The sequence below is a fragment of the Oncorhynchus mykiss genome, chromosome 13, assembly GCF_013265735.2.
Source record: "Oncorhynchus mykiss isolate Arlee chromosome 13, USDA_OmykA_1.1, whole genome shotgun sequence".
Lineage (NCBI taxonomy): Eukaryota > Metazoa > Chordata > Actinopteri > Salmoniformes > Salmonidae > Oncorhynchus > Oncorhynchus mykiss.
Window position 1 is genome coordinate 21,889,573 of NC_048577.1, and position 27,405 is coordinate 21,916,977.

The 27,405-nt window shown below is 44.2% G+C and overlaps 1 protein-coding gene across 4 annotated transcripts in view; it reads right to left on the reverse strand.

The window, feature by feature from the left end:
* LOC110485942 (alpha-1,6-mannosylglycoprotein 6-beta-N-acetylglucosaminyltransferase B) overlaps positions 1-27,354 on the reverse strand; it is a 161,189-nt gene extending 133,835 nt beyond the window's left edge. For all 4 annotated transcript variants that reach the window (XM_036940616.1, XM_036940615.1, XM_036940613.1 and 1 more), the window contains exons 1-2: positions 26,670-27,354; positions 18,916-19,028 (exon numbers count right to left, since the gene is read on the reverse strand). In XM_036940616.1, the coding sequence (XP_036796511.1) occupies positions 18,916-19,028; positions 26,670-26,737 (181 nt within the window). In that variant the 5' untranslated portion in view covers positions 26,738-27,354. The remainder of the gene's footprint in view (positions 1-18,915; positions 19,029-26,669) is intronic.
* Between the last annotated feature and the right edge of the window lie 51 nt (positions 27,355-27,405).

The following is a 27,405-nucleotide window of genomic DNA, read 5'->3' on the forward strand; positions in this document are numbered from 1 at the left end:
GTAAGTAAAGACTGTGTTTACTGTAAGAAAAGACTGTGTTTACTGTAAGAAAATATTATGTGTTTACTGTAAGAAAAGACTGTGTGTTTACTGTAAGAAAAGACTGTGTTTACTGTAAGAAAAGACTGTTTACTGTAAGAAAAGACTGTGTTTACTGTAAGAAAAGACTGTGTTTACTGTAAGAAAAGACTGTGTTTACTGTAAGAAAAGACTATGTGTTTACTGTAAGAAAAGACTCTGTGTTTACTGTAAGAAAAGACTGTGTGTTTACTGTAAGAAAAGACTATGTGTTTACTGTAAGAAAAGGCTGTGTTTACTGTAAGAAAAGACTGTGTGTTTACAGTAAGAAAATACTATGTTTACTGTAAGAAAAGACTATGTGTTTACTGTAAGAAAAGACTGTGTTTACTGTAAGAAAAGACTGTGTTTACTGTAAGAAAAGACTGTGTTTACTGTAAGAAAAGACTATGTGTTTACTGTAAGAAAAGACTGTGTTTACTGTAAGAAAAGATTATGTGTTTACTGTAAGAAAAGACTGTGTGTTTACTGTAAGAAAAGACTGTGTTTACTGTAAGAAAAGACTGTTTACTGTAAGAAAAGACTGTGTTTACTGTAAGAAAAGACTGTGTTTACTGTAAGAAACGACTATGTGTTTACTGTAAGAAAATACTGTGTTTACTGTAAGAAAAGACTGTGTTTACTGTAAGAAAAGACTGCGTGTTTACTGTATGAAAAGACTGTGTGTTTACTGTATGAAAAGACTGTGTGTTAACTGTATGACCTTGGTAGATCAATAGATCAACCAAGGCATTTAGCTATCAATGTTGGTTAGTTTACCTTACACTGCAATAACAAACCAGTCAACCACTCACTAGTATGTTGTCAACTAGTCAATAGTCAGTTGATAGTCAATAGTCAGAATACAGTAGTCAACATAGACTAGTCAATAGTCAACATTCTCCCTGTCAATGTGTGTGAATTAGGCCAGTGGAGGCTCCTCAGAGTAGGAAGGGGAGGACCATCCTCCTCAGTGAAATTTTATAAAAAAATACAAATATTGACACATTGAAAAAGTTATCATTTTTGATAAAACTATACTAAATATATTCACATGTCACCAAATAATTGTTAAAATACACTGTTTTGCAATGAAGGTCTACAGTAACTTCAACAGCACTGCCTGGGCTAGCACCATGGTGTAGCTGGAAGACTTCCATCCTCCTCTGGCTACATTGACTTCAATACAAAACCTAGGAGGCTGGTAGGCCTCACCCCCTTCCATAGAAATATATGGTAATTATGACCACTTCTGGAGGACGTCCTCCAACCAATCAAAGCTTTTGCAGTATGAACTGACATGTTGTCTATCCAATCATAGATGTAGGATCAGAGAATGAACCTAATGTGTTGTATTGGGATTGTGCCACAGAGCATTATGGGGGTTCTATGTGTTGAGATGCTTCATGACATTGTTGGATAGAGATTAAGAGTGACAGCTGAGAATTTTTGGGACATTATTCAATTCAAATGAGTTTTTTAAATTACAGGAGACGGAGGAGGTATATTATAAATAGTTTTCTTGGGTCTCAAACTTAATTTTTGTGTCCAGTACGTGCAATTTATTTAAATTTGCCTTGCTAACTTCAGTAGCTAGCTAGCTACCAGTGTGAGCCTGCATTTTTTTCATCCAGAATAATGGTAGAATGGCCAACACCGGCAAAAATGTTGTGGGCTTTTTTTTTGAAGAACCCCTTTCATTCTCTGGGGTACACAGAAAAGGTACGAATTAATAGCGAGGTTCGACCTCTGCCTGAGATCAGCTTCATGAAGAAGGATGAAAAGGTGAGGGAGTTCGATACCAACTGGTATCAAATGGTTAACAGGGAGCCTATCATCACGTCGCCTGTAATTACACATTACGCTTCTTTACACGTTGAACATCTTTTCTGTCGAAAACCATTCCAAATGATTTGACAGCTTCCATCGCATCATCCATTAAACATTAGATTAAGAGAGAGGTTGACGCAGCACCTTTTTTTGCGGTGTGCTCAAGCAACTTTAGGCGTTCCACTTTTCTCCGGTATTTATTTAGCGAAGATGATAACACATAACCACTCCGGACAGACGCAAGCAAAAACCCATGACATAATTGTTGCAGCAGTCTAGGCCTCACCTGAACATTAGAGATCTGAAAACAAGACTATTTTTCTGTCTGACCAACTGTCGTCTACCAATAAGATCAGATGCATACAGCCTACGAGCCCTGTCCATCTGGTCAGGGTAACTAATTGGTAACGTTATGTATTTATAGTCTATTTGTGTGTCAGGAGAAAATGTGAACGTGATCACATTTAGATTATTAAAAAAAAATTGGGCTGGCTAGGCTGCCTATACGTTTTCAATCCAAAATGGTTACCTGGAATGAATCAATCAACATAATAGGGATGGCGGATGTGTGTCATTTCTTTGTAAGGTCTACAGTTGCACAGGCCTGCATGATGCAAACATGCGTGAAGCCAACTCAGCCCTGTGAGTTCCATTGTCTGTCAGTTGTTGTGTATGTGTCTGGGTAGAGGAGGTCCCCCTCCTAATCTAGTCTAAATATCATTTATATGAACAAATATAAGGTAGCTGCAGTTTGAATGGGTTCATCCCCCCAGTGCCAGGATATTTTTTTTAAACCGTGTATCTTGATTAGGAAAAACTGGTCCCATCATAGCCCATATAAAACCTTTTTACAACTGATTATTCACTCTCATACCTTATAGGATCCAGAGTTTTCCTAGTTAGATTAACATATAAGGAAAAACTCCAGGCCCCAGAGGGTAAAAATTGCCCCACCGCTCTGGGACCTGCGGTGCCACCAGTCTGCTTGCAGTTGTCAGTTATTGCCAGGTATGTGGATGACCAGGGCTTCATTCAGGAACGTTTCTTGGGCTACTGTGATGTGTCAAGAGGGCGAGAGGCGCAGTCTTGTGTTTTGACAGTATGAATTTTGAGACGTCTGAGTTTATACTTCGTAGAGAAACTCGTTGTTCAAACCTACGATGGCGCAGCTGTAATGGAATGTATCTGTTATTTGTATTTACAGCTAAGTCCCCTCATGTTCTATGATTAAGAGGTGATGACTACTCCACTCCACTACCATTGTCAACTTTCTCCTGATGTGAGCCGAAGCCACGACGTATCATGTGCCCATTCATCCACTGGCACATTGACTGTTTCCCTTCCAAGCACCGAGTATCAATGTTCTCTCATTACTGTATGTAGAGTCAATCACGTGCACAATCACATTATTACACATCAAAGATTGCACTCCTTGCTTGGACTAACTCATTCTCAGCACTTTTGTCTGACTGTATAGTGTCTTGTGTTATTGTTTTTTTGTCTTCCCAGTAAAATCATTTCCTGCACTGGTCAAGCCTCTGAACACCTCATACCCTCATTCAATCACTGCTGTGATCACTTTCAAACACAGTGTAAGAAGCCCTCTCATTCCCATTCCCCATAATATTGCTTTAGGTTCAAATAATTAGTCTTTGACGATTTTTGAAACACACTTTGTGGTCTCGGTGTGTTTCCGCGCCTAAACCGCGGGTCTCCCATCTTCCACAAATTGTTCAAGCCACCAGCCTCCACTGACTTAGGCCTAGTTATTGGCAGCACCAATCAGTAAGACATTGATTGTACTGTACACTAACGTTATCAAGCTTTTACACTTGTAGCAGACCTTTGGAGCGTTACCAGGCTTCCTTTGGAGTCATTGTGAATATTCCAACTGAAATAACCTTTGAATAAGGATATTGGAAAAAATCTAGTTCAAAGCCTGACAAATATTTATAAATATGACAAATATTTATATTTTGAATAATGAAAAGGATTTGTAATGCATACGTTGCCTGAGCAGAACTGCTCTGCTAGACATGGGAAAAATGCTTCGCAGCAGGATGCATTCCAATATGGGATAAAAAACACATTAGTACTCAGAAATGCAATTATCTACATAGAAATACTGTAAGTAGGCCTACTCATGATGCACAGTTAAGTATTTTAGTGACAGCTGACTGGGTTTGAATGAATTCATCGTTTAATGTAATGTAATAGAGTGGGGAGCTGGAGGCAAGGATCATAAACTGCATCCTGGAGTCCCATGAGTAGGAGTTGGGCAGATTCCCTATGAGAAAGTCCAACCAACCACCTCAGTCTTCTCCTACTCCTACTCCACCGAGCCACTGGGACTGCTGCTGATGTGAACGACTCCATTGACTCCACCGAGCCACTGGGACTGCTGCTGATGTGAATGACTCCATTGACTCCACCGAGCCACTGGGACTGCTGCTGATGTGAATGACTCCATTGACTCCACCGAGCCACTGGGACTGCTGCTGATGTGAACGACTCCATTGACTCCACCGAGCCACTGGGACTGCTGCTGATGTGAACGACTCCATTGACTCCACCGAGCCACTGGGACTGCTGCTGATGTGAATGACTCCATTGACTCCACCGAGCCACTGGGACTGCTGCTGATGTGAATGACTCCATTGACTCCACCGAGCCACTGGGACTGCTGCTGATGTGAACGACTCCGTTGACTCCTCCGAGCCACTGGGACTGCTGCTGATGTGAATGACTCCATTGACTCCATCGAGCCACTGGGACTGCTGCTGATGTGAATGACTCCATTGACTCCACCGAGCCACTGGGACTGCTGCTGATGTGAATGACTCCATTGACTCCACCGAGCCACTGGGACTGCTGCTGATGTGAACGACTCCGTTGACTCCTCCGAGCCACTGGGACTGCTGCTGATGTGAATGACTCCATTGACTCCACCGAGCCACTGGGACTGCTGCTGATGTGAACGACTCCATTGACTCCACCGAGCCACTGGGACTGCTGCTGATGTGAATGACTCCATTGACTCCACCGAGCCACTGGGACTGCTGCTGATGTGAATGACTCCATTGACTCCACCGAGCCACTGGGACTGCTGCTGATGTGAACGACTCCGTTGACTCCTCCGAGCCACTGGGACTGCTGCTGATGTGAATGACTCCATTGACTCCACCGAGCCACTGGGACTGCTGCTGATGTGAACGACTCCATTGACTCCTCCGAGCCACTGAGACTGCTGCTGATGTGAACGACTCCACTGATGTGAACGACTCCATAGAGAAACAGCCTTGGATGAACCAAATCATATTTGCATTATCACAGATTCTTACCTTGCAGACAATTTTGATTGATATGTGATCTGACCATGGCACAAAAATGGATTCTTTACTCTACTCTTTTACACTCTTTGTGTGTGAGTGTGTATTTCTGTGTGTGTGTGTGTGTGTTGTGTGTGTATTTCTGTGTGTGTGTGTGAGTGTGTATTTCTGTGTGTGTGTGCATGTGTGTGTGTGTATGTGTGTGTATTCTACAGCAACAGTGCTATTGTTATGTTCATGGTTAGATGCTTTCATGCTGTTCCGTATCAGAAAATTGTTTCTACAGCATAGCAAGTGTCACGGCTGGCTGAAGGACTGGACCAAAAGTGCAACATGGTAAGCGTACATTTTCTCAAAACAAAGAACAAAAACCAAACCGTGAAGCTTTGGGCTATGTGCCCTGAACAAAGTCAAAGTTAACTTCCCACAAAACAGGTTGGGGACAAGGGTACCTAAGTATGGTTCTCAATCAGAGTCAACGATAGACAGCTGCCGCTGATTGAGAACCACACCCGGCCAAACACAGAGAAATAGAAAATCATAGAACATAAGACTGCCCACCCAAATCACACCCTGACCAAACCAAAATAGAGACATAAAACGCTCTCTACGGTCAGGGCGTGACAGCACGTTGGTAGTGGGAGGTCAAAATGGGTCTGTGTCAAAATCGTCTTAAACGTAAAGTCCTAGCCTACCACGCCCTCTTTCCTGGCTCTGTTTCCGCAAGAACTCAAAATGAAGGGGGGGGGGGGTCAATTCTTAATGTTGATCTCTCTCATTAATTACACACGGGCAAACATATGGCACCCACTTCAGGCATTTCCTGTGCTTATTCCAAAACTCACACTGTCCATATAAAGAGAAGACGCCACTTGACGCATCAATGAAAGATGCACCTGGTAATTACTGATCATTAAATCAAATCAAATGGTATTTGTCACATGCTTCGTAAACAACAGGTGTAGACTAAAAGGGAAATGCTTACTTACGGGTCCTTTTCCAACAATGCGGAATTAAAGATAAAGATTTTTTTTTTAATGGAAATAAGTGACATAATAAATAAGGAATAAGGAATAAGAACATTCACAGCAAAGAGTAAAAATAACATGGCTATACACAGGAAGTACCAGGTAATAACATGGCTATATACAGGAAGTACCAGGTAATACAATGACTATATACAGGGTGTACCAGGTAACAACATGGCTATATACAGGAAGTACCAGGTAATACAATGACTATATACAGGGTGTACCAGGTAACAACATGGCTATATACAGGACGTACCAGGTAATAACATTACTATATACAAGACGTACCAGGTAACAACATGGCTATATACAGGACGTACCAGGTAATAACATTACTATATACAAGACGTACCAGGTAACAACATGGCTATATACAGGACGTACCAGGTAATAACATAGCTATATACAAGACGTACCAGGTAACAACATGGCTATATACAGGACGTACCAGGTAACAACATGGCTATATACAGGACGTACCAGGTAACAACATGGCTATATACAGGACGTACCAGGTAACAACATGGCTATATACAGGACGTACCAGGTAATAACATTACTATATACAAGACGTACCAGGTAACAACATGGCTATATACAGGACGTACCAGGTAATAACATAGCTATATACAAGACGTACCAGATAACAACATGGCTATATACAGGACGTACCAGGTAACAACATGGCTATATACAGGACGTACCAGGTAACAACATGGCTATATACAGGACGTACCAGGTAATAACATAGCTATATACAAGACGTACCAGGTAACAACATGGCTATATACAGGACGTACCAGGTAATAACATTACTATATACAAGACGTACCAGATAACAACATGGCTATATACAGGACGTACCAGGTAATAACATAGCTATATACAGGACGTACCAGGTAACAACATGGCTATATACAAGACGTACCAGGTAATAACATAGCTATATACAGGACGTACCAGGTAATAACATTACTATATACAGGACGTACCAGGTAATAACATAGCTATATACAAGACGTACCAGGTAACAACATAGCTATATACAAGACGTACCAGGTAATAACATAGCTATATACAGGACGTACCAGGTAATAACATTACTATATACAGGACGTACCAGGTAACAACATGGCTATATACAGGACGTACCAGGTAATAACATTACTATATACAAGACGTACCAGATAACAACATGGCTATATACAGGACGTACCAGGTAATAACATAGCTATATACAGGACGTACCAGGTAACAACATAGCTATATACAAGACGTACCAGGTAATAACATAGCTATATACAGGACGTACCAGGTAATAACATAGCTATATACAGGACGTACCAGGTAATAACATAGCTATATACAGGACGTACCAGGTAATAACATTACTATATACAGGACGTACCAGGTAATAACATAGCTATATACAGGACGTACCAGGTAATAACATAGCTATATACAGGACGTACCAGGTAATAACATAGCTATATACAGGACGTACCAGGTAATAACATTACTATATACAGGACGTACCAGGTAATAACATAGCTATATACAAGACGTACCAGGTAACAACATAGCTATATACAGGACGTACCAGGTAATAACATAGCTATATACAGGACGTACCAGGTAATAACATTACTATATACAGGACGTACCAGGTAATAACATAGCTATATACAAGACGTACCAGGTAATAACATTACTATATACAGGACGTACCAGGTAATAACATAGCTATATACAAGACGTACCAGGTAACAACATAGCTATATACAGGACGTACCAGGTAATAACATAGCTATATACAGGACGCACCAGGTAACAACATGGCTATATACAGGACGTACCAGGTAACAACATAGCTATATACAAGACGTACCAGGTAACAACATGGCTATATACAGGACGTACCAGGTAATAACATTACTATATACAGGACGTACCAGGTAATAACATAGCTATATACAGGACGTACCAGGTAACAACATGGCTATATACAGGACGTACCAGGTAACAACATAGCTATATACAAGACGTACCAGGTAACAACATGGCTATATACAGGACGTACCAGGTAATAACATAGCTATATACAAGACGTACCAGGTAACAACATAGCTATATACAGGACGTACCAGGTAATAACATAGCTATATACAGGACGTACCAGGTAATAACATTACTATATACAGGACGTACCAGGTAACAACATGGCTATATACAAGACGTACCAGGTAACAACATGGCTATATACAGGACGTACCAGGTAATAACATAGCTATATACAGGACGTACCAGGTAATAACATAGCTATATACAAGACGTACCAGATAACAACATGGCTATATACAGGACGTACCAGGTAATAACATAGCTATATACAGGACGTACCAGGTAATAACATTACTATATACAGGACGTACCAGGTAATAACATAGCTATATACAGGACGTACCAGGTAACAACATGGCTATATACAGGACGTACCAGGTAATAACATAGCTATATACAAGACGTACCAGATAACAACATGGCTATATACAGGACGTACCAGGTAATAACATAGCTATATACAGGACGTACCAGGTAATAACATTACTATATACAGGACGTACCAGGTAACAACATGGCTATATACAGGACGTACCAGGTAATAACATAGCTATATACAAGACGTACCAGGTAACAACATGGCTATATACAGGACGTACCAGGTAATAACATAGCTATATACAAGACGTACCAGGTAACAACATGGCTATATACAGGACGTACCAGGTAATAACATAGCTATATACAGGACGTACCAGGTAACAACATGGCTATATACAGGACGTACCAGGTAATAACATAGCTATATACAGGACGTACCAGGTAATAACATTACTATATACAGGACGTACCAGGTAACAACATGGCTATATACAGGACGTACCAGGTAATAACATAGCTATATACAAGACGTACCAGGTAACAACATGGCTATATACAGGACGTACCAGGTAATAACATTACTATATACAGGACGTACCAGGTAACAACATGGCTATATACAGGACGTACCAGGTAATAACATAGCTATATACAAGACGTACCAGGTAACAACATGGCTATATACAGGACGTACCAGGTAATAACATAGCTATATACAGGACGTACCAGGTAACAACATGGCTATATACAGGAAGTACCAGGTAATAACCTAGCTATAAACAAGACGTACCAGGTAACAACATGGCTATATACAGGACGTACCAGGTAATAACATAGCTATATACAAGACGTACCAGGTAACAACATGGCTATATACAGGACGTACCAGGTAACAACATGGCTATATACAGGAAGTACCAGGTAATAACCTAGCTATAAACAAGACGTACCAGGTAACAACATGGCTATATACAGGACGTACCAGGTAATAACCTAGCTATAAACAAGACGTACCAGGTAACAACATGGCTATATACAGGACGTACCAGGTAATAACATGGCTATAGTCCAGTGTGTGTGTGTGTTGGGGTGTCAGTGTAAGTGTGGCTATAGTCCAGTGTGTGTGTGTGTTGGGGTGTCAGTGTAAGTGTGGCTATAGTCCAGTGTGTGTGCACAGAGTCGGTGCAAGAGAGTTGGTGCAAAAAAAAGGGCCAATGCAGGTTGTCCGGGTAACCATTTGATGAGCTATTTAGCAGTCTTATAGCTTGGGGGTAGAAGTTGTTCAGGGTCCTGTTAGCTCCAGACTTTGTGCACTGGAACGGCTTCCCGTGCGGTAACAGAGAGAACCATCTATGGCTTGGGTGGCTGGAGTCTTTTTTAGGGCCTTCCTCCTACACCGCCTGGTGTACAGGTCCTGGATGGCAGGGTGTACTGTACGGGGCCATACTCACCACCCTCTGTAGTGCCTTGTGATCGGGTGCCTTGCAGTTGCCGTACCAAGCGGTGACGCAGCCAGTCAAGCTGCTCTCAGTGGTGCAGCTGGTGATCTTTTGAGTATATTATCAGCCTCCTAGGCGGAAGAGGTGCCGTCATGCCACACTTCACAACTGTGTGGGTGTGTGGGGACCATGTTAATTCCTTAGTGATGTGGACACCGCGGAACGTGAAGCTCCCGACCTGCTCCACTACAGCCCGTCGATGTGGATGGGGGCGTGCTCGCCCCTCCATTTCCTGTAGTCCACGATCAGCTCTGTTGTCTTGCTGATGTTAATCATGTTCCAGAGGGGAGATGTGTTGTGGAGGCTAGGAGATAAGAGCTCGGCATTAGGGGCTGTTATGGTTGTGAGTGACAGCTCCATCACAGTGAGATGTTGTAAACACTGGAGGCGACAGCGGGATGCGTAAAGGCGTTATCACGCCGCTGTGAGAAATGCAAAACATGACAGCTAATATTGGCGGTGCCTGCAATTGTTGGCAGCTGAGGTGTGTGTGTATATGTGTGTGTGTGTGTGTGTGTGTGTGTGTGTGTGTGTGTGTGTGTGTGTGTGTGTGTGTGTGTGTGTGTGTGTGTGTGTGTGTGTGTGTGTGTGTGTGTGTGTGTGTGTGCATGTTTGTGTGTGAGAGAGACAGAGATAGATGGAGGGCGTGTGTTTGTGCTCGCTCAATTCTCAACAATTGTCCTCTCTCCATCTGAGAGAAAAGCTTCACAGGAGCTCAGTGACAGTCTCTGCTGGCAAACGCTCCAACTGGGGCCTTGAAACACATCTCACACTCAAGTCAACCTGTCTAACTGCTCCGCGAGGCTCAGAGAGACACATCTTTCCTTCTATTCACAGGTCTGTTGTTCTTTTGAATTTCTTTTCACGTTGGAATCAGCTGTCAGGGCTGGCTTTGGTTGTCTACACACCCTCCAGGGTGGTAAAAGATTCAATGGGAATTAACAGACAATAGACAATAGACAAACAGACAGACAGACAGACAGACAGGATGAGTCATCAACCTCTCCCTATTGCACTGGGGCTTACCCTCTTCTCTAGTTTTTTCCCCCATTCGCTCCACTAAAATTCAACATCGTTGACTGTCCATCCTGTGACATGACTCTGACAGTGTGTATAATGAGGGACGAGTTTCTATGAAATGAGGGGTGGAGAGGGAAACAGAGAGAGAGATGTGAAAGAAATGAACAGAGAGGTATGAAGGATGGAGAGTGAAGAGACAGCAGAGAGGTGATTGAGTGCGAGATATGGAGGTGGAAGGACACTGAAGGCAAGAGAGAGAGGAGAGAGGCGCAAATCTTCCTCCAACTTGAATGTAGTGCATTCAAGATGAAATGGGAAATGAGGGCAGGGAGAGAGAGAAGTCACAGCTCCAGTAGTAGTTGTCTGGATCATGTCCCCTCTCTCCCCGTGCTGCCCTGAGGGGCACCCATGTCATATCCTGTCCTCCTTCAGCTTCCTGAAATAGCACTGAAGAGTACTGGGTGAAGCCTTCCAGCAGTGTACTACCGTATGAATGAGCACTGCTTGCTAGTCTCCCGGAGACTAAGCCTACATGCAGTGAATATATCAGGTGCTAACATCTTAGCATACTGTATGTCGCGCGCCAACATCTTAGCATACTGTACGTCATGCGCTAACATCTTAGCATATTGTGTATCAGGTGCTAACATCTTAGCATACTGCGTATCAGGGGCTAACATCTTAGCATACTGCGTATCAGGGGCTAACATCTTAGCATACTGTACGTCATGCGCTAACATCTTAGCATACTGTACGTCATGCGCTAACATCTTAGCATATTGTGTATCAGGTGCTAACATCTTAGCATACTGCTTATCAGGGGCTAACATCTTAGCATACTGTGCAGCAGGCGATAACAATTATCATGCTTTATGTCTGCCAGTCCCTAGCATTGCAGCATTAGCATCCTCCTATCTCCTACTGTATATGAGCATTGCTTGGATAGTTTCCTGCCAACGCACTATGCATACTGTATATCAGGCACTAACATCTTAGAGCTAGCATCTTAGTATCTACTACTGTCTATGAGAGCTGCTTGGATGTTTCCCAGTGACTAGGCCCAGGTCCGGTCCTGGCCCGGTCCTGGCTGTTCTACCGACCCTAGACGAGACCCCAAAAATTGCCACCCTCCTCCCCCGCAAAACTAAAATAGTGTAGTTTAGACTGTTAGTCACAGTGGGAAATGCAGAAGTATTATATATTTTTTTAGCTATGATACAGCTTGTTAAAAATGTATGAATACAAACTTGAAATCACTGATTATCATGACAATTTAGCCCAGGCAGGGTGAGACTCCCCAACATCAGTTCTGAGTAGCCACATGTCCCACTCACATCAAAGAAAATTGTTGATTTTTGGGGGGGGCTATTTGGCTATTTTGATAGGAGAAACGTCCATGATGTGGCCTAAGAAGTGATCTTTCTACTGCAGGCTATAGGCTACATGATTTATGCTAGATCATTTTGGTGGAGCGCTGCAGCGGTGCGTCTCTCCAACGGCACTCTGGAGAGGCGCGCTGGGAATGGACAAGATAAATGTTTTGCGCCCCCTGCCTTTGACAAAATGAGCACTGCTTATCACGGGGGTCGGCACCAGAGCTCACCCAAATGGCCCATAGAGAAATTGTCATTGTTTATGGGCAGATTTATGTGAGGTGTTATGTGTTGTGGGCTGTGCGTCTTGGTCAGTTTAGCATGACCTAGCGTTAGCCGTAGGATTCCCTGTATCTACTTTAATTGGGAGAGTTCGGCAAAACAGCGAGCGGTTGCAGAGGCTAAATGAGAGGGTTGCGTTTGACACTGCCACTCACTGAGTGGGCACATTCTAACCCCTGAAACGTAGAGCCTCCTTTGTTTGGGAGCCGGCTACGCCGCTTTTAAGATAGCGGGGCCTGGTTCAAACGCTAGTTTTCATTATTATTATTTTCTCCTTTTTCCCCGTGTCAAATAAATGAATTCCTCTCGCCTCTGAGTGATCATTACTGTCACTTTCAAAGAAAGGCAGGGAGCATTCTTCCAGCTGCGAGGGCCCGCGGTGAACAAACTTCGACACCGACAGCATAGTGAAAGAAAAAAAGATAAGAAAGGGGAAAAAAGTCCTAATGAATACCTCAGCAGTGCTAGCAGATGTAGCCGTTTGCCTCACAATTAGCATTCAGTCTCACTCCGGGCAATTGATTCATGCATTCATCTCCGAGGGAAAGGGGGGAGGGAAAGAAGAGAGGGAAGAAGAGGAGAGGGAGGGAACAACTCATCTAGGAGGAGAAGCGATGAGCTAGCAACCTGTGGACAAAGCCGATGCGAGTCGTGCAGTTGACAAGGTAATTGAGGCGGCTAATAGTGTTGCAGGCACCTTGCTGGTACGGAACGAATATAAGGTACTGTACGGAAACTCCTCATTAAGAACGAGAACGGGAACAGTTGTCACAATTGTCCACCGAACCGGTGAGTAACAGGGCGGCAGGGTAGCCTAGTGGTTAGAGCGTTGGACTAGTAACCGGAAGGTTGCAAGTTCAAACCCCCGAGCTGTCGTTCTGCCCCTGAACAGGCAGTTAACCCACTGTTCCTAGGCCGTCATTGAAAATAAGAATTTGTTCTTAACTGACTTGCCTAGTTAAATAAAGGTCAAATAAAAAAATAAAAAACAGCTCACAGGATGCAGAGTACGGAAGACATCGAAGCTATCCCCATGATCTATGTTACATGGTGCAATCAGACACATGACTATGTAGCCTGTGGATTTGCACACTACAAACATAACACACATAACATTACAAATGCCTCCAGAGTCTCGATCCAATCTACTTTCTTACAATTCACCTCCACTCTACCGTACACTCCATGCAAGCTAAACTGGCCTGAAGCAAAGCAGGAAGTGCTCCTGACGCTGCTCTAACCTCGTCATTGTACTTCCTGTGGAGGCTATGGCTCGACACACGGGGGGGTGGTAAGGCGATCGCACTGATAAACAACATGTATGAAACATGTAGAGAGCACGGAGGGCGAGGGGCAGACCTTGTCAAGACAAGAGGGTGGCTTTCAAATGTGTACTAACGAGGACCATAGCTCCTGATAGTAGGCTGGCGCTTCCATACATGTCCTTATCACGACTGTGTTCTCAAATGGCAGAGCACCGCTTTCGTGGCCTTCCAACGGTCTCTCTTTGTGCAGCAAATGGTTACTGCTAACGGACTACAGCATCCTTCCTCACAGTCTCACAGTCTTCAGATGTTCAAGCAGCCCCTTTTCACTCCTCCACTGACAACGACCTCCCCATCTATTGGTCAGCTACACAATATGTCTCATCCCCTCGTCCCACGTGACAGGTCAATTGCTCTGAGCCCTGTCATAACAATGATACGGCGCGCTATCATTACAATGCTACTGAGCAATGAGATTCCACAGTGTGCTGTTCTCAGCCGACTCTTTAGTTAAACGGCTCTTGTTATGGCTGGTACTGGGACCCGCTCCATCTCCTTAGCCACACAGGGAGCTATTACATTAATCTGCCGAGACAGCGTCTGCCTCCCAGACGGCACCCTATTCCCTGTGTAGTCCACTACTTTTGACCAGAGTCACATATGCCCTGGACAAAATTAGTGCACTAATTAGGGAATAAGGGTGCAATTTGGGGTGCAAATGGGAAGTCGGGGAGGAGGGTTGTAGCTCTTTGTCCCACTAGGGAGACAATACACACTGAGTGAGCTAGCTCTTAGACAAATATAGCACTGAAAAGTGAAACATTGCGGTTGGGGGCATAAGAGACTGTCGCCTTGTTATCACTGTAAACTGCAGGGCAGAAATGGGCTCGATAGGGAACTGCCTTTGATCCAGTCGTCGCCAAACAGTATCTTACTTAAATTCATGTTAAATTCCTTTCTTCCTCCTCCTTTCTCTCTGCCATTTGCATCTAATTACTCCCTTTCCTTTGTGCAGTCTCCATCCTCTCTTTTCTGGTTCTTGTAGAAACGTATTTTAAATACAGATCTCTTAATTATACCTTCTACTTCCTCTCAATGTATCCCTCTAACAGGAATTCCTCCACGCTCTATCCCTCATCCATTCTCTATCCCTCATCCGTTCTCTATCCCTCCTCCGTTCTCTATCCCTCATCCGTTCTCTATCCCTCATCCGTTCTCTATCCCTCCTCCGTTCTCTATCCCTCATCCATTCTCTATCCCTCATCCACGCTCTATCCCTCATCCACGCTCTATCCCTCATCCATTCTCTATCCCTCATCCGCTCTCTATCCCTCCTCCGTTCTCTATCCCTCCTCCGTTCTCTATCCCTCATCCGTTCTCTATCCCTCCTCCGTTCTCTATCCCTCCTCCGTTCTCTATTCCTCATCCATTCTCTATTCCTCATCCATTCTCTATCCCTCATCCATTCTCTATCCCTCATTCATTCTCTATCCCTCATCCGCGCTCCATCCCTCATCCGCACTCTATCCCTCATCCGCTCTCTATCCCTCATCCGCTCTCTATCCCTCATCCGCTCTCTATCCCTCATCCGCTCTCTATCCCTCATCCGCTCTCTATCCCTCATCCGTTCTCTATCCCTCATCCGTTCTCTATCCCTCATCCGTTCTCTATCCCTCATCCGTTCTCTATCCCTCATCCGTTCTCTATCCCTCCTCCGTTCTCTATCCCTCCTCCGTTCTCTATCCCTCATCCGTTCTCTATCCCTCCTCCGTTCTCTCGTTTCCTCATTCACTTGATTATTTTCTCTGTCTGTAACATGCAGGGCTGGTTGACTCAGTGTGTCTGTAACACGCAGGGCTGGTTGACTCAGTGTGTCTGTGACACGCAGGGCTGGTTGACTCAGTCTGTCTGTAACACGCAGGGCTGGTTGAATCAGTCTGTCTGTGACACGCAGGGCTGGTTGACTCAGTGTGTCTGTGACATACAGGGCTGGTTGACTCTGTGTGTCTGTAACACGCAGGGCTGGTTGACTCAGTGTGTCTGTAACACGCAGGGCTGGTTGACTCAGTGTGTCTGTAACACGCAGGGTTGGTTGACTCAGTGTGTTTAACACGTAGGGCTGGTTGACTCAGTGTGTCTAACACGTAGGGCTGGTTGACTCAGTGTGTCTAACACGTAGGGCTGGTTGACTCAGTGTGTCTGTGACACACAGGGCTGGTTGACTCTGTGTGTCTGTAACACGCAGGGCTGGTTGACTCAGTGTGTCTGTAACACGCAGGGCTGGTTGACTCAGTGTGTCTGTAACACGCAGGGCTGGTTGACTCAGTGTGTCTAACACGTAGGGCTGGTTGACTCAGTGTGTCTAACACGTAGGGCTGGTTGACTCAGTGTGTCTAACACGTAGGGCTGGTTGACTCAGTGTGTCTAACACGTAGGGCTGGTTGACTCAGTGTGTCTAACACGTAGGGCTGGTTGACTCAGTGTGTCTAACATGTAGGGCTGGTTGACTCAGTGTGTCTGTAACACGCAGGGCTGGTTGACTCAGTGTGTCTGTAACACGCAGGGCTGGTTGACTCAATGTGTCTGTGACACACAGGGCTGGTTGACTCTGTGTGTCTAACACACAGGGCTGGTTGACTCAGTCTGTCTGTGACACACAGGGCTGGTTGACTGTGTGTCTGTAACACGCAGGGCTGGTTGACTCAGTGTGTCTGTGACACGCAGGGCTGGTTGACTCAGTGTGTCTGTAACACGCAGGGCTGGTTGACTCAGTGTGTCTGTGACACACAGGGCTGGTTGACTCAGTGTGTCTAACACGTAGGGCTGGTTGACTCAGTGTGTCTGTAACACGCAGGGCTGGTTGACTCAGTGTGTCTGTGACACGCAGGGCTGGTTGACTCAGTGTGTCTGTGACACGCAGGGCTGGTTGACTCAGTGTGTCTGTAACACGCAGGACTGGTTGACTCAGTGTGTCTGTAACACGCAGGGCTGGTTGACTCAGTGTGTCTGTAACACGCAGGGCTGGAGAGAGAGCGGAGAGAGCGGATTCCAGCAGAGCCCAGTGAGGCAAGGCCCACAGTGAAGGCTGACAATCCATGGAAGCGAGAGGAGAAGAGGAGACCCGGTCGCTGTAACAAGGGAATAGGACTTCTACTAACACCCCCACATGGAGAACATCTGACATCATTGTCGCTAGCTCTGGTAACAAAGCTGTCCTAAACACAAGTAATCCACCTGTCGTTTGAGTGGGTAAATGTCTGTGTACAACAATGGACGATCAACATCTATGAGGATATACCCAAGGTTTCTCTATGTACTTATTGTGTAGCTTATTTTGGACTGAGCACACTTCCATCCTCAGCTCTGGTGTCGAGAGAATAGCGCCTTGTTACCGCTCTTCCTGAGGGGATTCAAGGTGACAGACTAATGCTAGTCACACTCTGGTATGGTGTATTTGTAGAATGATTTGGAAGCTCCGATGTTTTGGACGAGCATTATGCTGTCACCTTGAATCCCCTCAGGAAGAGCGGTAACAAGGCGCTATTCTCTCGACACCAGAGCTGAGGATGGAAGTGTGCTCAGTCAAAATAAACTGTTGAGGTCCTTCGACAAAAATAACATTACAGAGACCACTGACACAAAGTGTGTGTGAGCGCATGTGTGTGTGTGTGTGTGTCTTAGCTAGACCCGTGGTTCTGCAGGTGGTGCTCCCCGGCAGAATGAAAGGGCCCCTTGTTTCCAGGGCTGACTTAGAGAGAGCAGATGGAACCAGCTCTCCATCTCTCTCTTCTCAATCTTGTCCCACATTGCTGCTGTCGCCCCATTCATTTTCTGCCAATTCATCTGACACACGCACACACAGAGACAGGGTTTTCCCACGCACGCACACACACACACAAACTCCTGTGGTAAACTTCTAGGTTGGACCCTCGGCAGCTCTTAATGAGCTCAGTCCAGATGTCTCCCCAGGCAACAGTGCATGAGTGGTTAATTAATCAAGTGTGCTCACACACACACACACACACACACACACACACACACACACACACACACACACACACACACACACACAACACACCTCAACCCTACAACATGCTCTATCAGAGTTAGAAGGGCTTTACATCAGATTATCCTCCCTTATGAGTTGTTCATCCTCGGCTAAAGGACCTAAATCGCCTCTTATTTTTTTACTCAGGCAGTGGCAGGGACAGCTGCTCGCCAGAGAGGACCCATCTCTGACTTCACAGTTCACACCTCGTAGAGTAGGAGACAGGGGGGGATTAGACACAGCTCTTTCCCGTCCCGTCATTGGCCTGCGGCCTCAGTCGAGGTCATGTGACGCCTGCAGTCGGCCAATGTAATAATGAGATTTCTGTGGTGAGATATTAAGCGGCAGTAAGCAGCCATCAGAGACTCAGCCCCTCACAACAGCCTTCAGAAGACTCTTACCAGACCCCCAATGAGTCGCCAGGGTTACTGTACATACAGCAAGTGTTGATGGAGTCAAACCAGACAGAGCAAGTCTGCCTTCGATGCTGCTGCAGTGTGCATGCAGACCAATGCTCCCTTAGAAGCGATGCAGTATACTGCACTGCACTCATACGGGGATATGTCTCTTTTTTGTGCAGTGCCACAGGGTAATGGTGTATCTGTGTGACCTACTGTAACACCACACCCATAGCTCCCTCTGACTAGACAACCCCCAATAGACAAACCCCCACAGCTCTACTTAGATAGGGCCAGCGACCCACAGGCACTCACACACACAAATAGTGTATTTTCTCTACCTTCTGTCCGGATGGTGAAGGGGGAGTCCCCAAGCCTCTTGGCTGAGAACTGGCCCCCCAGGGAGGTCATTAGAAAACACAGGCTGAAGAAGCCGATCCCCACCACGAATATCCTGGATGGAGGGATGGGAGGGAAGAGAAGAGAGGGGGAGAGGAGAGAGAGAAGGCATGGATGAGAAGAGGAAGGAGAAGGAGCGACAGTGGGGGAGAATTGATGAAAGAGTGCGGGAGGGAGGAAAGTGAAAGATTTGTTGATGAGAGAAGTATGAAGAGAAAGGACGAAGGGAGGAAGAGGAGAAAGGAACCGTCAGAAAACAGATCAAGTACAGCAGCACAGTCAAGAACATGCATTAGGAAACACAGGCAATTAGACCGGCCCAGCCGAGGAAATTAAAGTCAAAATGTCAGCCATTTTAGCTCCCGTCTCCATCCCCCTGCTAACTCGCACCCCATCCAGGCATCCTCAGGTTCTCCAATTAGGGACAAGCAGATTTTTCCAAAATGCCTATAATAGATGTATTGTGTCACGCACACCAGAGATAAAGAGGAGGCTTCCTCCTTCATTCCCCACGGGGCTAAACGACTGCTGCTGGCTAATTCTATAACGGTCTCTGACAGTGAGGAGAGGAGAGGAGAGGAGAGGAGAGGAGAGGAGAGGAGAGGAGAGGAGATGAGTATACTTTACCCACGCTTCATTCTACCTTGACATCCTTGTATGTAGGGTACGCAACAGTAGATAAACAACCGTCTCTACCCAGCACTACTTTTAAAATGTGCATGTTTACACAGCAAGATACAGTACGCTTCTATACCTACGTATTCTCAGAGCAAGTGCATTGGACCGGTACACTATGTACAGTAGCAACTTATGCAATGCTAACCACATATGCCTTTGTTACTGTGCCAGCAGTGGAAAGCTAGGACCCACAACAGATATAAATGACTGAATAATTCAAACTGTAGCTTGACTCTGAAGCCGAGCGAGTGGAGTTCGCTGGCATGCTGGATTCTGTGAAAGTTTTGACACTCCGTGAACAGTAAACAGCATTGTCATACGAGTTCAGATTTAACATACTGGGATAATTGCAAGTTATTGAACTATGCTGCCAAGAGTGATAAGGAACAGCCGGTTAGATAGAACAGTGACTGGCGTTAGCGATAGGGACGGTGCTCATAGTAATCTCATAAGGACAGAGCACGGTGGTTCGGCAGGCAACCAAGGAGACTCTATATCCCAACACCGAGACAATACAATGGGTCTGTAGTCGTTACTAGTGGCAGTAGCGGATGCTTCATTCATTTTACTGTAGGAGGTGAGTTGACAGCACGTTCACCAACATGAGTTGAGTTGCAGACGATAACCTCTGTAACATGACATAAAACACGTTTTACAAACACGCATTTGTATGGATTGATTTTAGAGTTAGTCATCGGAATGCTAAGCCCTTTGGGTGACAACACCAAGAAAAGATATCCCTTTTGAAAACAAGCGAGTTGTGTAATAGTCTGAGATGTATCTACAGAGATAGGATAGTGTATGTGTTGGCCTGGCTTCTGCGATATTCTTCAGTCATTTTGACCAGAGGGTCCCTAAACTGTGGGGCGAGAGTGGTCGGCTGGGGGGGGGACAACGACGACGACGACGGACGACTCAGTCCGGCTTTCAACTTACTTTTGAAAGTTGGAATTGTTGAATTTTGCAGAAGGTGCAATTTTGAAATTGGGTATTGCGTCATCCGTTTTCCTCTTGTCATGTCAGTCATCGCATACCTGAGAGAGCTATTTATAACTTGTCAGAATTGTCCAGATCAGCTAACGTTTTTTTAAGCTGGGTTTTTTTAGCCCATAGACTTTTTTGCAATGTTCGAGTCACTCAAATATCACATGACTACACATTAGACGGCAAGATATACAGAATTGTAGAAAAAGTAGCTATATTTTCTCAGCTTTAAAACCTGCAAAATGTTCTCTCCGCCAACAAGAGGGTTATGAACAGTTTGTGTCATGTAAAGTGCAGGTGCACTTTACGGGGGGGGGGGGGGGGGGGCCTGAGCGAAAGCCCTGATTTAGACAAGAGAGCATAATGACAGGAGAGGAACCTGAGGTAGGGAAACCATAACAATATCAGCCTATCTAGAAGTAACAGCATGGAGACATTCATTACAGACGTAGCTATGTTTTTTTCCTACCAGGAAACTGGAACATTTTTTAAATATTACGTCCATCTGCTCCAGCATACTGTGCAGTACGTCTGGATGATTCAATCTCTGTCTGGGGGAGCACAGAGCCGAATCCTGTAACGGATTTGAATCCTATAACATATTTTTATCTGGCGAGGGGGCGGGGGGGGGGGGGGGGGGGGTGGGGGGGTGGAGGAAGGTTTGATTACAGCAGGGTGTATCTTGGATTATCGTCATGTAGTCCTAACTGGGATTGGGATTATTTACCTGGGCTATGACCATCTGCTCACAAAGCTAGTTGATAAAGTCAGAGGCTTGAGGGGTGCGTCCTAGTACTGTTGAATGGATTCCTTTTCCGTTCCCTTTCCTTTGGGCCACTGACCACAGGTAGGTGCAGTAGTTAACAGTGGAGGCTGCTGAGGGGCGAACGGCTCATAATAATGGCAGGAGCGGAGCAAATGGAACGGCAGCAGACACCCGGAAACCATGGAAACCATGTGCTTGATCTATCTGATACCAAATTCATTTTGTTCAGCTCAGTGAGTAAACTAAGGGACACAAGGGGACAAGGACAGCCATGTGAGACTATGTGGACCCTGTCCAACTCAGAGAGAACAGGAGCTGATTAAACAGATTAAAAGCAAAAGGGCTGAAGTCAACTTCTCTTTCTAATCCCTCATTTCCCAAACTTCTCCCTCTGACCTTCGGGCTTCTTCGGGCTCTATAATCCTGAACAAGGTCATACGGAGTGTGTGTGTGTGTGTTTGTGCGTGTAACGTGTGTCTTCGTGTATGTGTGTGCACGTGTGTGTGCGTGTGTGCGTGCGCGCGTGTGTGTGTGTATGCATTTACGGATGCTTTGCATGGGCGTGCGTACGTGTCCCTAATGCTTTCTGCACAGAGATGCGGTGTTCTTTTCAATTATGCGTGCTTCGGGAGTGCATGTGCGCCAAAGCGCCGTGCCCCGGGTCCAGTCTCAGGGCGATCGTTTCCACCTTTCCTCCCTTATCGTCTATCCCTATTTCAAAGCCCCTCCATGAGGGTGATAGAGGACCTGAGAGTGATAGAGGGGTGATAATAAATGAGGATTAGACACAGGGCCTGCCTAACTCTCTAATTAAAACGCTTAAAGTAAATGCTTGGGTCGGGTAATTGGATCAGACCCACAGATCCGCTATCTCCTAATTGGCTTGTCCCACGTACCGGCGCTTATCAGATCTCGCTACCCATGTTGATTGAAGTGAACCCGCGGGGCGGCTGGGTTGTTCGGTGCTCAGTGGAATGTTTTCCAATAATTCGGTAGGCTGTTTTTTTCTGCAGTCTTCACTCTTTTACGCTCATTGATACTGAAGTGAATGGGACAATTAGGATTGCCCTCTGTATAATGATTTTCTAATGACTTGTTTTGAATGTAGGCTAGTTCACACAGGCAGACCAATTCTGATCTTTTTTCCCACTAATTGGTCTTTTGAGGGTAGTTGACCTTTTCCCTGTTTTACATTCGCTCTTCTGCTCGGATTTTCCCTAGAAACAAATGGCTTTACTTACTTTTGATATTACACGACTAAAGTTTAGAGACCAAACCGTGTGAAGGTATGGTGTGGCTATTATTAAGCTTTAGCTCCTGCAGGCCTACGATATGAAGGCATGGCGCCCCGGCGCTCCAACTGACTCCGACAGTTGAACTTGAGGTGAGGAAGACTATGTGAGGAAGACTACCAGAGTTAATCCTATAATCAAACAACATAATGCCTATCTCTATACAAAATATTCGGGTCGGAAATTGAAAAATGACCCTAAAGTTTTCATATTTCAAATTACCCTAAAAGTTTTCGCATATCAAAACACAAGGAAAAGTGTTTTTGTCATTTGTTATCCTCTACAGGATCGGTGTCCCGTTCTCGGGAAGATTGAGCTAACGTAGGCTAATGTGATTAGCATGAGGTTGTAAGAAACAAACAAAAAAATCCCATAAATCCACATAAACATATCTGATATGGGCAGAAAGCTTCAATTCTTGTTCATCTAACTGCATGGTCCAGTGTATAGTTGTTGTTACAGTGAAATAATACCATATCAGTTTGTTTGAGAAGAGTGCACAATTATGAACTTGAAAATGCATGAATAAACTAATTAGGCACATTTGGGCAGTCTTGATACAACATTTTGAATAGATATGCAACAGTACATTGGATCAGTCTAAAACTTTGCACATGCACTTCTGCCATCTAGTGCCCAAAGTCTAAATTGCGCCTGAGCTAGAATAATTCATTATGGCCTTTTCTCTTGCAATTCAAAGATGATGGTACAACAAACAAAAAAACGCATGTTTTTTTCTATGTATTATCTTTTACCAGATCTAATGTGTTATATTCTCCTATATCAATTTAACATTTGCACAAACTACAAAGTGTTTCCTTTCAAACGGTATCAATAATATGCATATCCTTGCTTCAGGTCCTGAGCTACAGGCAGTTACATTTGGGTATGTAGTTTTAGGCATAATTTTTTTTAAAAAGGGGCCACTCCTTAAGGCCCCCAAATGTGTCTCATTTGGCCAACATCCCTCATTTATTGATGCTGCTGGCTGCGCCAGGTTGGATCTGAATGCATATGGATGTCCATAAAAGGTCTCTAATGTCTCTAATGGTAAATTAAAATCTTCCGTCATGTTTTCCGGGGCCAAGATTTGAGAATATTCACATGAAAATCTGATGCCAATTGGATGGACACCTAGCTATAGACACCCTAAAGACTCTGTCAAGTGCGCTAGTCCACCAGCAGCCCCACACATCTAAAGAATAAGCTACCAGCCAAACAAGCTTGCAAGAATTGTACTGAATTAAACTCCCCCTCATGCTCATTTGGAGGTTTAGCATTATTTTGTCTCTATCTCTGTGATGTGTCTGTATCTATGTAATGTGTCTGTATCTGTGTAATTGTCTATGTATTTATGAAGAAAAAAAATAGGGACCACAATGGAAATAAGTCCACGACTTTACCTTGCGAACTTTAGACCGTCCCCTCGCCCATACCTGGACGCGAACCAGGGACCCTCTGCACACATCAACAACAGTCCAATTGTTGAATGGAAAGAGAAATCTGCTACAAAACCATAATAAGTTGAATGACATTTGGAGATTGTCAAGCCAAGCCTTCTATACTGGGTAAGCCTACAAGGTAGGGAGGGATGTATTTTCTGTTTGTTGATATTGACATTGTTTATTTAGTGTGGTGTTGAAGTGACAATGAAGTGCCGAAGTCAGGATACGCTTTGTTTATTGGTTGTGTGGTGCATTGGCACAAAAACCTGTTGGTGGAAAATGAGTTGCATATATTTTATATCATTATAAATGTTGAACATATGATTGCCCTCTAGCTGATCATTGTCTGCAGCCGGCTCTGACTGTAGTCTAATGAGACAGGCAGGGAGAGTGAGCTTGTCTGTGGTGGTCGGCAAACCCTCAACCTTCTGGCCAGTAGCCCTGCGTGGCATTGACTGTGCCACAAAAGCATGCTGAATTGGCAAAGTCGATATCCACGTTTATAAACACGGGGTCACTATAGTTATTGTTATTTGTGGTCATAAACATACATTTTGAGTTCATTCTATCCCTAACATCGAATCTTTTCACATCAGATCTTTCTCAGAGCTGATCTGATTGGTCAAAAGACCAATTTAGTGAAAAAAATAACAGAATTGGGCTGCCTTATCCAAATGCAGCCTGATTGAACCTCAAATCTGCCCCCTCTGAATTGAGGTCAATGCCTTTGAACCAGAGAAAATTATAGGGGCTTATAAAAATATATATATATTTTTTTACAGAATGTAGAATTTATATCAATGTTAACCCCTTGGGGGACAGTCTGAGACAATGGAGAAAATGGACGCACTACAGGGACCGTGACATATTGACTTGTTTTTCCAATGGTTAACGTGTATAAAATCCCCATTCATATCTACAGGGCTTTCAGAAAGTATTCACACCCCTTGACTTGTTCCACATTTTGTTGTGTTACAGCCTGAATTCAACATGGATTAAATATACTTTTCACTCATCTACACACAATAGTCCATAATGACAAAGTGAAAACATAATTTTTGCAAATTAAATTCAGAAATGGCTGATTTACATAAGTATTCACATCCCTCTGTCAATACTTTGTAGAAGCACTTTTGGCAGCGATTACAGCTGTGAGTCTTTCTGGGTCTTTCTTTCTCTAAGAGCTTTCCACACCTGGATTGTGCAACATTTGCCCATTATTCTTTTTAAATTGGTTGTTGATCATTTCTAGATAACAGTATTCAGGTTTTGCCATATATTTTCAAGTAGATGTAAGTCTAAACTGTAACTCGGCCACTAAGTCTAAACTGTAACATTCACGGTCTTCTTTTTAACCAGTTCCGTATAGATTTAGCCTTGTGTTTTAGGTCATTGTCCTGCTGAAAGGTGAATTAATCTCCCAATGCCTGGTGGAAAGCAGACTGAACTAGGTTTTTCTCTAGGATTTGACCCGTGCTTAGCTCCGTTTCTTTTTTATCCTGAGAAACTCCCCGGTCCTTAACCACTACAAGCATACCCATAACATTATACAGCCACCACTATGCTTGGAAATATGGAGAGTGGTACTCATTAATGTGTTGTATTGGATTTGCCCCAAACACAACACTTAGTTTTCAGGAAATAAAGTTAATTGCTTTGCCAAATGTTTGCAGTGTTACTTCAGTGCCGTGTTGTAAACAGGATGCATTCTTTTCACTCTGTTAATTAGGTTAGTATTGTGGAGTAGCTACAATGATGTTGATACATCCAAATGTTTTTCCTATTACAGCCATTCAACTCTGTAACTGTTTTAAAGTCACCATTGGCCTCATAGTGAAATCCTTGAATGGTTTATTTCTTTTCTACGGCAACTGAGTTATGAAAGACGCTTGTATCTTTGTGGTGACTAGGTGTATCAAAAAACATTACTCAACTTTGACATTATGGGGTATTGTGTGTAGGCCCTGGTCAAAAGTAATCCACTATATAGCGAGTAAGGTGCCATGCTAATGAAGCTTGGGGGATAAGCAGCTCATCACCGCTTGTTAGCTCGCTGGGTTGATAATGCGCTTTACTTATTTACTGTTGACATACGGATCCAGCTGTGAACACGGGAATGTAATCTCTAACTTAATCTCGTTTCTCTGTTAGAGGAGCGGAAGAGAACAGCTGGTGTTGTCGGGAGACTCCGTCGCAGATTACCAAACGCACTCACGCGTATGCAGGATGGTGGATGAAAACACCCATGCAGGCACACGTACTGCTGCCAGTTTATCCGTTTATTGCAATATAATGATGGTCAAGGATTAGGTGTAGCCTATAGACATGCTGGTCATTCAATACATTAATTATCGTCATTGATTAGGTCAAATGACAAATAACCTGTACATGAAATAACAATTATAGGCTGTGCTTTTAAAAATAAATGTGCTATTCCATTCTATTCATTTGTAACACACGTGCCGGGTGTTTATAAATGAATACCAAAGCCTAGAGTGGAAATATTAAGCCACACGTTCTTTGTCTCTTACCTGAACGGTTTGAACGTCACAAGCCATCTTCTAATCATTATTTTACCGTCGATGTTGCCTGTAATCATTTCCCAAAACACTCAACCAAACAAGCGACCCCCGACATCGTTAACCTCGCAACCTGGGACTCGACTGGGTGCTGAAACTGCTGCATGCCGCTTGCGTCTTTGGGCTTCAACGTGCGACAGACCACTGTTAATACTCCGAGAAAATAGTCAAATGTAAGACTGTATCCATTAGTTTTCGTTTAATTGAATCCACGAACATTCGCTTGAACCAGAGTTGTGACTTTTTGAAATTTGAGCGAAATCTGTTCTTATCCTAATATTTAGATTTCATTATGTCACTTTGCAAATTAGATAAATTATCTCCATTTAATCGTTGCAGGTTGTCCAGATAACTGGAACGATACAGTATTGTCCCGTTTGTCGCGTATTAGAGTAGCATTCCTCAAAGCAGATGTGGAAGAAAATATAGACCGAATCAGTTGATTTCCAATGCAACTTGGTCTCAAAAATCCCTGTCCCCAATATGTACTGTGGACTCTCGGAGAACGAAGTCTATTGGGTGCCTTTCTTCTCTGAAGAAAGCAACGAACCAATAATGCGCGTTAGAGCTTTTGTCCTCTCGTATGCTTTGGGGGCTCTACTCAATCTCCTTTTGCCATGAGTGTTTTGGGGTGTCTGGCGCGGGAGGGATGAGAAATTGCAGTGCGTTTGTTAGTTAGGCTGCAACC